The sequence below is a fragment of the Carassius carassius genome, chromosome 20 (genome assembly GCF_963082965.1).
Source record: "Carassius carassius chromosome 20, fCarCar2.1, whole genome shotgun sequence".
Classification (NCBI taxonomy): domain Eukaryota; kingdom Metazoa; phylum Chordata; class Actinopteri; order Cypriniformes; family Cyprinidae; genus Carassius; species Carassius carassius.
Window position 1 is genome coordinate 28,403,538 of NC_081774.1, and position 9,257 is coordinate 28,412,794.

The 9,257-nt window shown below is 35.6% G+C and overlaps 2 protein-coding genes across 2 annotated transcripts; both read left to right on the plus strand.

Annotated features, from left to right (window-relative positions):
• Positions 1-213: 213 nt before the first annotated feature.
• Positions 214-4,927, plus strand: uck2b (uridine-cytidine kinase 2b). The gene is made up of 7 exons (XM_059502396.1): positions 214-393; positions 2,203-2,362; positions 2,624-2,720; positions 2,822-2,964; positions 3,851-3,948; positions 4,116-4,164; positions 4,252-4,927. Exons 1-7 carry the CDS (start codon positions 289-291, stop codon positions 4,383-4,385), a joined length of 786 nt encoding a protein of 261 aa, XP_059358379.1. The 5' UTR covers positions 214-288; the 3' UTR covers positions 4,386-4,927.
• Positions 4,928-5,463: 536 nt separating this feature from the next.
• On the plus strand, positions 5,464-7,876 carry czib (CXXC motif containing zinc binding protein). Its single transcript, XM_059501014.1, has 8 exons — positions 5,464-5,469; positions 5,551-5,634; positions 5,884-5,940; positions 6,513-6,594; positions 6,753-6,784; positions 6,921-6,998; positions 7,472-7,537; positions 7,615-7,876. The coding sequence occupies exons 1-8, from the start codon at positions 5,464-5,466 to the stop codon at positions 7,690-7,692; spliced, it is 483 nt and encodes a 160-aa protein (XP_059356997.1). The 3' UTR covers positions 7,693-7,876.
• The last annotated feature ends 1,381 nt before the right edge of the window (positions 7,877-9,257 follow it).

Sequence of the window (9,257 nt, forward strand, 5' to 3'; positions counted from 1 at the left end):
ATATGTTGATGCTGACAGTACCTGCGTATTTTGTAAAATTTCTATCACTGTGAAACTAAGTAATAAGGTATGTTATTATTGTAGTATTTATTATATTAATATGTGAAAGAACCAATGGAAAGAACACATAAACAAAGAATATTTAAATTGTACTCGGTAAAAAATAAATAAATAAAAATAAATGAAATAAAATATACTGCGAGTGGGACAGTAGGAGGAGCGCTAAGGGCTGAGTGTGTGGGTGTATTATTAGAATAGCGACACACACTCTTGTGCTCCACTGCAAGCATGGCTGGCGACAGTGAAACACATCTTAAGGGCAGAGCGGAAAACGAGCACAACATCCGACAGCCGTTCCTGATCGGTGTGGCTGGAGGCACCGCCAGCGGAAAGGTTTGAGCTTTACTAGTGTTTATTAGGAACCGTACAGACTCCGCTATCCTTGTGTCGGTTAACGGGGGTGTTCTGTGACGCCGGTGCCTCTAGTGACCGCGTGGCTCTAGCCAGCTCATAATGAACTATAGAAGAGATCTACAGTAGAAATACAACATACGGGGTTTTCAAAAGTATTCGCACGCCCTCTTACATGTCAAAATCTATCATTTAAACCTTGATATGTTTTTGGCATTTGTAAAATCTTTTGTTTCATTAAAAAGTTTATTTCTAAAATAATAATAATAATAATAATAAATAACCTTGGACTATAAACGACAATTAATATTTTTAATTATTCCGTTAGGATTTTTCCAGATTCGTGTTTAGAATCGTTAGACATGTCGACGACGTCATACTTCAGCTCCACTTGGCGCAGCATTTTGAATCAGCGCGTGTCCTGTTGTCGTTTATTTGCTCGCAAGCCACCTACATCGGAAGTTTACTTGTGTTTACTAGTTGCCACGCTGGTTTAAAAGTGGTTTGTTGTAGCTGTAAAAAAAAAAAAAAAAAGTGCAATTTCCTCCATGTAGGCGAAGGAAAGTTGCGGGAACGTGACGTCATAACCACGGAGGATGTTTACATTGGCGCAGTGACCCCGTTTTAGTAACAAGCGTTCATTAAACTTCCGCTGATCTTAATTTTAGGGAAACTCCACTTCCACCGATAAACGATTAGCACTGAACTTGTGGAAACCCACTTGGTAAATTAAACATGTCAAAATGTGGCTACTTTATGCTCATTGGCTCCGAGGGATAACGTTAGTAACGGAGCCCAGATTTTAAATGCACACTTGTGGCTGAATGGAGGCCATGCTTCCCCGCTGGATATCCTTACATGGGACACAACGTCATTTGCGCCCCTTTTTCATGTTGTGCAGAACATAAAGACATTTGAATTATGTTTGCAGTCAAACAGTGTTGTTTTGATGTCCACTGACTAACCATTGTATGGACTACAAACACTGAGAAAGCCATACAGGTTTGGAACAACACGAGGACAAGTAAATGACGCGGTTTTTAAGCCTGGCATATAAAATAATAATCAGAAAATCTTTTTTCTAGCTAATTGAATCTTTAGATGAATTATTAAAAAATGTGCATATCAGGGAGTATCATATTTGATGAACCAGGACTTTAGGCCTCATGTAATATGATATAAGAGAATATGGAGATCAAAGATATTTATAACAGTGTAACAGACTACTTGCATAAATGCATATGAATATCAGTTATCACTATATCTCCCACTTATATGTCTTAGTAAGATGACATGTAAGAGTTTGGTTTTGTGATCAAATCTCTAGTTTTAATTTTGTGTGGTAAAACATAATGCAATTATTATTGAGAGGTGTACAAATAAACATTCCCCAAAAGCCTTCTGTATCATATTTATTACATATTTTAACATGATTATTCTAAATAATGGAATATGGATTTTTGCAGTCCGGTAATATTTAAGTGTTCATGTTAAATTCACAACAAATCAGTGAAGATTTCACAGCACAAATAAGTGGACCATGACCTGAAGGGGAACGTTTCTTCAGAATTATACCAAAAGGCCTTTTATAGAAGGAATGTAGTAGATTGTGTAAAACAGTTTTTTCAGCAATGTTTGGATCATGCTGATAATTTAGAGTGCTTAGAAGTTTGTAACTTCTCATATGTTAAATAACGCAACCACTGTGGCTTTGGCTTGTGTATATCTCAACTGGGGGGTAGCTTAAAGAGCCAAGCACTTACTGAATGGTTTTGGGTCCTCTCCTCTCAGTCTTCAGTATGTGAGAAGATCATGGAGCTGCTGGGCCAGAATAAGATTGACCGTCACCAGCGGCAGGTGGTCATCCTCAGTCAAGACAGCTTTTACAGAGAGCTCACGCCTGAACAGAAAGCCAAAGCACTCAAGGGCCAGTTCAACTTCGATCACCCAGGTACTGTAATGTCTGAGGGTTGGTAAAGAGGTCAAAAGTTCACTCAGAAGTTAGAATATACTCTATAACTTGTATTCATGATATTGGGAAAAAACAAACAGCCCACATGATTCAGTTTTGGTTCAGTCCTTACACAAAACTATCATATGGTTCCTGAAGACACGTGTCATGTGGACATTCCTTTTAAAGATCAAAATGACATTTTTTTGAATAGTTTCTTAGAGAGGATAATCTGTTTATCAATGTTTCCGTCATTGGCAGATGCTTTCGACAATGAGCTGGTGATGAAGACTCTGCGTGACATCATTCAGGGGCAGACCGTGCACATCCCAGTTTATGACTTTGTGACACATTCCAGGTCAGCGCTGCTCTCTCTTCACAAGTTGCTATTTTGGCGTTTTGATGGGTGAATCACTGTTGGACACATTATGAATCACATGTTCTGCACACCTCTTACAGGAAGGCTGAGTTTGTGACCGTGTATCCAGCAGATGTGGTCCTCTTTGAGGGGATTCTCATGTTCTACTCGCAAGAGATTCGAGATCTGTTCCAAATGAAGCTGTTTGTGGACACAGACCCAGACACACGCCTCTCGCGAAGAGGTAGATGACATTTTCAATTGCAATTTGGTTTAAGTAGTGCTTTTTGTCTTTCTTTTCCAAAGTAGAGTAGCTCTATGAGCTTTGCTGATTATAATGAGAGTGATTTCCTCTGGGTTTTCAGGGTCATTATCATCACCTGAAACTAGGAAAAATGATTTTTGTTACATAGAAATAAATGCTAATAAATTTAGCATTTAGTTCTGCATTCTAAAGTTTTAACTGACCTGCACATTTTTATCAATGCCAATAGAAAAAATAAACTATATTTTGTGCTCTTAGCAGAATGAAAAGAAAATTAACTTTAAAGCTACAGGTGTGTAGTGTTGCAAGGAAGTTAAGTTATATTGTACACTTTTACATTTTGGAATTTTTTTATTATATTGAATTTGTTTTAAAATAAGAAAACAAAGAGCATCACGTCATATTATGATCAGTGCAGTATTTGAAGAAATGTTGTGTGCTCAAAGTCTAGTATGACCACAACATTGTACTCACAAAAATAAAATAAAAAAGTTATTGTAAAGAAATACAAGAAAAAAGCTAAATGAAATAAAGTAAGTTTAGTAAGTACTAAAATTACTAAAAGTGAAAAATATAACAAAAGAAAAAAAACACATAATAAAAATTAAAAAAAAAAAGTTTTAACATATGTATATGTTTTCATATGTATTTTACATGTATGAAGATCATTAAATAATTTAATGAGATAAAGTACCATTGGTTTGTATGTAATATGCTTGATTATATAAAAGTTCTTTATTACGTAATATATAAAACACTTTTTGCACTGAACTTCTGGCAATAATAGCTTTATTGAGGTACAACGAGCGTGAAGGTTTGGTTAAATCATTCTGCACTATATACTGTGTTTTCTGGTTTCTGTCAGTGTTGCGGGACATCAGCGAGAGAGGCAGAGAGCTGGAGCAGGTTCTGAACCAGTACATCACCTTTGTGAAGCCAGCCTTTGAGGAGTTCTGTCTTCCTGTGAGTATCCTATTGAACCAAACCTCACTCCTCCATTGCTGCTTTTAACTCTACTTTATTGTCAGAAAATGCATCACATATAATGATTTGACACCTTCCATCTGCCTCCTCACTGTTATCACTTGATTCTCTGTGCCCTAAATGATCTTGAACATTTATATTTGCAGACCAAAAAGTATGCAGATGTCATCATCCCGAGAGGAGCAGACAATCTGGGTGAGTCGGTAGACCAGTAGTTATCTGATATGAAACGCACACTGGAGAGATTTAACTTGATGTACTTCTATCTCTCTTTCTCTTTAGTGGCTATTAATCTGATTGTGCAGCATATTCAGGATATCCTGAACGGAGGATTCACCAAACGACAGAACGGTTTTCAGAACGGCCACGGGACCCCCAGACAGAGACGGCCGTCTGAGTCGAGTCGACCTCACTGACCTCACTGTGACCTTCCCTCCGTCGAGGAGAGGGCAGAACTTAATGATAACAGTGTGCATCCCATTCATCCAGTGACAGTGAAGGGATACAGGAGCTGAAATGCCTTTGTTATTATCACTATTATTTGCATTTGAAATGTTGTTGTGGATAATTGTTTGCTGTTACAGGGTTTTGAAAGTGTTATATGTTTTTATTTTATTTTTTTGGAAGGTTTGATTGCACGCTCAGCCTGTCCTGTCAGCGTGTCGATCTGCTTTCTTAGCTACTCAGAAATAAATGAATAGTTTGGAAATGTTTGTTTCCGACTGGAAGTAGAGACAACTTTGATTACAGTGCTATTTGCATACATACTTGAAGTCAGGGCTCAGGTTGTTCTTTCCACAAAAGAGAAAACCCCTATTACCTCATATTTGAGGCCCTTTTATGTGATTTTAAAATGATTGCAACATGGTACATAAGCATTTTATATAGTTTTTGTTTTGTAGATTTCTAGTTAAAACCTAATGTTATTGTGATTATTACAATTGTACATATGACATGACCGATTTTGTCATGATTTGTTGACTATATTTACAGGTTTACAAGTAACGACTATATTTACAGGTTTACAAGTAACGGTGCTTCTTCTTGACTGCAATATCTCATTGTGCATACAGTATTCTACCCTAATTATACTTGGTCACCAATAACTGCCATCCTCCGATACAATCAGGGAATACATTAAATACCTCAAACACATTTACTGTTAACACTAGAAAAAGTATTACTTGAATTACGCTTATTTTAGTAACCTTGTGCACTCAACTTCAATAAGCCTGTGTTTACTTAACCTCTCATGCCTCTCTGGCATGTATTTTTCACTGTATCAATTATTTAAATCTGGTTTTGTTGACGTATTATCCATTACCTTTTGGTGGAATAAAATAATAAAACGACACTGTCTTGGTTTCTTTGTTCCCCTCTTTCACCTCGTTTTATCCATGTAATACCCCGTATGTCCGCTAGGCTGCTATCGTGACATCCGTCGCGCTCTTCATACGCAGTGAGATGACGTAAGCAGCAGAGGCGTGGCTCAATATGGGGGTACGTTTGTAAAACATTGGATACTTGGGGAAAAAAGAACAATGAATAGACGCTTCACTAACTATTTATTCTTATCTGTAGAAATTTGGATTGCAGTTTAAAGCCACTTTGGAGAATGTTACAAACGTCAGGCCGGTGGGGGATGATTTCCGCTGGTATTTAAAGGTAAGTTAAAGTGTGTTCGTGTGATACATATCATACAGTACCACAGACAGTTGTTTTGTAGGAAATACTTTAAGCAGTTCACTGTTTTTATGGCAACTGGGAAATCACTTTTCAGGATCTATAACTATATAGACTATATCATTCGTAATGTGATTAATACTGATCATGTTGTACTGAAAACTGTCCACATGACCATATGATTTAATGACATGCATGTAGTTTAGTCTAATAACTGTCCTGTCCTCGCAGCTGAAGTGTGGGAACTGCGGTGAGGTTTCGGATAAATGGCAGTATATCTCCTTACTGGTAGGTTTCAAAGTGTGGAAAATAAAGCCAAAAACTGGTTTACAACATCTAAGTTACTGGTATTGATGCAAGATGTTTTCATGCTTTTAGCAGTGAAGATATGTTCATCTTTACTATTTTAAAAACGAATGATTCTATTATATTTGCAAGAAAACGAAATAAATAAATAAAGAAAGAATATTTCAGTAAAACACCAAAAAGGAACAAACATGCAGTTTTCATTGTGCTGTGTTTTCATTATTTCTCACAAAATACATAAAGTACTATTTATTTTTGTATCTTTATTTTTATCCAATGCATTTTTAATACATTTTTTAATTTACTTTTTGTTGCACAATGTGTAAAAATAATCATGAAATATTTAACTAAGAAATGACAATTGTCCCCCTCATGCTGTTTAAAAACACTGTGTATGTATGTATGCATCTATATATAATATAATATTATATTAAAGTTTTTATTCATTCAAAATCTCACCTTCACTAATACACTGCACTTTTGTGACTCATGTTTACTAAATTAAGTGCATAGAAACGTCTGTATAGTGACGGCTGGTCCTTTCCCCACTTCAGGACAGCATGCCTCTGAAAGGTGGACGAGGGAGTGCTAGCATGGTGCAGAAGTGCAAACTGTGTTCTCGGGAAAACTCCATAGGTAACCAACCCACTAGCTAGTAAATGTGCTGATAAAATGCTTATAGACTAAAAAATTGCACATTAATATCTGCTCTGTTGGTGTTTTTATGTATTTTTGGTTGGGTAAGTGCACATGAATGTCTTATTGGACTTAAGTGGATGTCTGACTGTTTCCAGATATCCTGAGGGACACAATTACACCTTACAATGTAAGACAGAATACATTCATTTTTTTTATTTTTATTTTTACTTTATAAGCCACAATGCACAGTGAATAATGCAGTTGCCTATTAATATTTATAGTTGCATATAAAATTTTTTTTTAATGTATTTCCTCTTCTAAAGGCAGAAGACAGCGAAAGGTTTAAGACAATTGTCCAGTTTGAGTGTCGGGGTCTGGAACCAGTCGACTTTCAACCTCAGGTGAGATGTATACTGTATATTCCAGTAGTTTTTAAATAAATACTTTTATTTAGCAAGGATGTATTAAAAAGATTTGTTACCAAAATATTTCTTTTAAAATAAATGCTGTTATTTCGAAACTTTCCAATCATCAAGGAATCCTGAAAAAAAAATGCACCGTGGTTTCCACAAAAATGCTGTTTTCAGAATTAATTATAAGAAGACAGACTCTGGAGTCTGGAGTAATGATGCTGAAAATTCAGCTTTGCGTCACAGGAATAAATACAATTTTAAAAGGACTCATAGTATAGTAATTTGCAATAGTATATACAATATAATGTAGTTTCGATCAAATAATTGCAGCCTAGTAGACCTTAGAAAAAACTTACCCTAAACTTTTGAATAGTAGTGCACACAATTATTGTAAAATGATCTTCAGAAGCTTTCCTGTACTCTGAATAACACACATAAACATTCCTCTTGCTTCTCTACAGGCTGGTTTTGCCGCTGGTGGAGCAGAAACATCCACCCAATTTCCTGAAATCAACCTGCAAGAGAAAGTAAGAGCTCTCCGAGTCATTTCACATGTTCTAGTTCCTTCGTGAGGTCGTAACATCGTCTTTCTTCTGTGTATCAGGACTGGACGGACTACGATGAGAAGGCAAGTGAGTCTGTGGGGATCTATGAGGTCACACATCAATTCATCAAGTGCTGAAAAATAAAGAGAAGAACAACTGACTGGTTACTGAATAAAGAATGAAGTTTTAAAATGACTACACCACACACTTGTTAGTCAGTGATGATTGCCTGTTGCTAATTGGTAAAAGGCTTATTAAATGCAAGATGGACAGTAAGTTTGATTATACGATACTACAATAATAAAGTGTGGAATTATTGGATTGTTTTGTGTGTGTTTTTGTGTTGGCTTGCAACCCAGCGAAATACTTTTATTACGTTTTTAATAAAATGATGCAGAAAAGAAAAATAAAGGAATATTTTTGCATGCCATTATGACATTCAGCCAGTGAAAAATGGGATATTTTAAAACATTAATTATAAATTTAGTAGGTGTCCTATGTTTATACAAACATCAGCGCACCTCAGAACTAAGAGTTCACTGCTCAAATTTTAAGTACGGTACTGAAAACATAAGGTTACTATATAAATATAGGGTCATAGGAGAATATTTTTTTTAGATTAGGGAACACATTCACTATTAACTGTACTACTAAATGCAGTCTTACTAGTAGCAGTTGGAATAAATACTAGTATCTTAATAAAAAGGTTCTAATAGCTAATGAGTAAGTACTAGTCACGATGAGAACATACCATTTGGAGGTTTACTACTTGGCTTCCTGTTTTGAGGTGAATAGTCTGTATATATAACACTTTGGACGTGAATATCCTACATCTGAACCACAGATCCATATACCGTATTTTTCGGACTATAAGTCGCACTTTTTTTTCATAGTTTGGCTGGTCCTGCGACTTATAGTCAGGTGCGACTTATTTATCAAAATGAATTTGACATGAACCGAGAGAAATGAACCAAGAGAAAATATTACCGTCTACAGCCGCGAGAGGGCGCACTATACCGCCAGAGATGCTGCTCATTGCTCCTGTAGCCTACAGTGAGCATCATAAAGCGCCCTCTCGTGGCTTGGGACGGTAATGTTTTCTCTTGGTTCTTGGTTCTAAATGAATGCGACTTATATATGTTTTTTCCTCATCATGACGTATTTTTGGACTGATGCAACTTATACTCAGGTGCGACTTATAGTCCGGAAAATACGTAAACATCACAGTTAAAGTGTACTTATCACTGCTGAAGTAACTATTATGAATACTGACAAAACTGGAATAGTAATAAATAAAAATAGATAGCCTTTACAAAATGTATCTTAAAAAATATTTTACTTCAAATAATAACAAAAAATTATTTAATAAAATAAAAATCAATTATACTATAGTTAAACTATGGTAACTTCAAATTAACTTTTATTTCTATACTAACTATAGAATAATAATTTCTAAAATAATAAAATTTCTATGCTAACCACAGTTTAATCATGGTATTTGATGTAAAACTGGTTATACAAATATCAGCACGCCAGAAAAACATGGTTTCTACACTTTCACCATAGTAAAACCGTGTTTAATTTTCCTCAGCAAGCAACATAGATGACATATTACTATGAACGATTATATTTTAAGGAATAAATGGTAAAACAGCTTGACAAATGATCATAAAAATAGACTTCCCCTTGTTTGTTTAAATCT

Coding starts and splice junctions, on each gene's coding strand:
- uck2b (XM_059502396.1), top strand. CDS start 289: ATGGCTGGCGACAGTGAAACACATCTTAAGGGCAGAGCGGAAAACGAG. Junction 2,363..2,623: donor GTTCAACTTCGATCACCCAG/GTACTGTAATGT, acceptor CGTCATTGGCAG/ATGCTTTCGACAATGAGCTG. Junction 3,949..4,115: donor TTGAGGAGTTCTGTCTTCCT/GTGAGTATCCTA, acceptor TTATATTTGCAG/ACCAAAAAGTATGCAGATGT.
- czib (XM_059501014.1), top strand. Junction 5,635..5,883: donor ATTTCCGCTGGTATTTAAAG/GTAAGTTAAAGT, acceptor CTGTCCTCGCAG/CTGAAGTGTGGGAACTGCGG. Junction 7,538..7,614: donor AAATCAACCTGCAAGAGAAA/GTAAGAGCTCTC, acceptor TCTGTGTATCAG/GACTGGACGGACTACGATGA.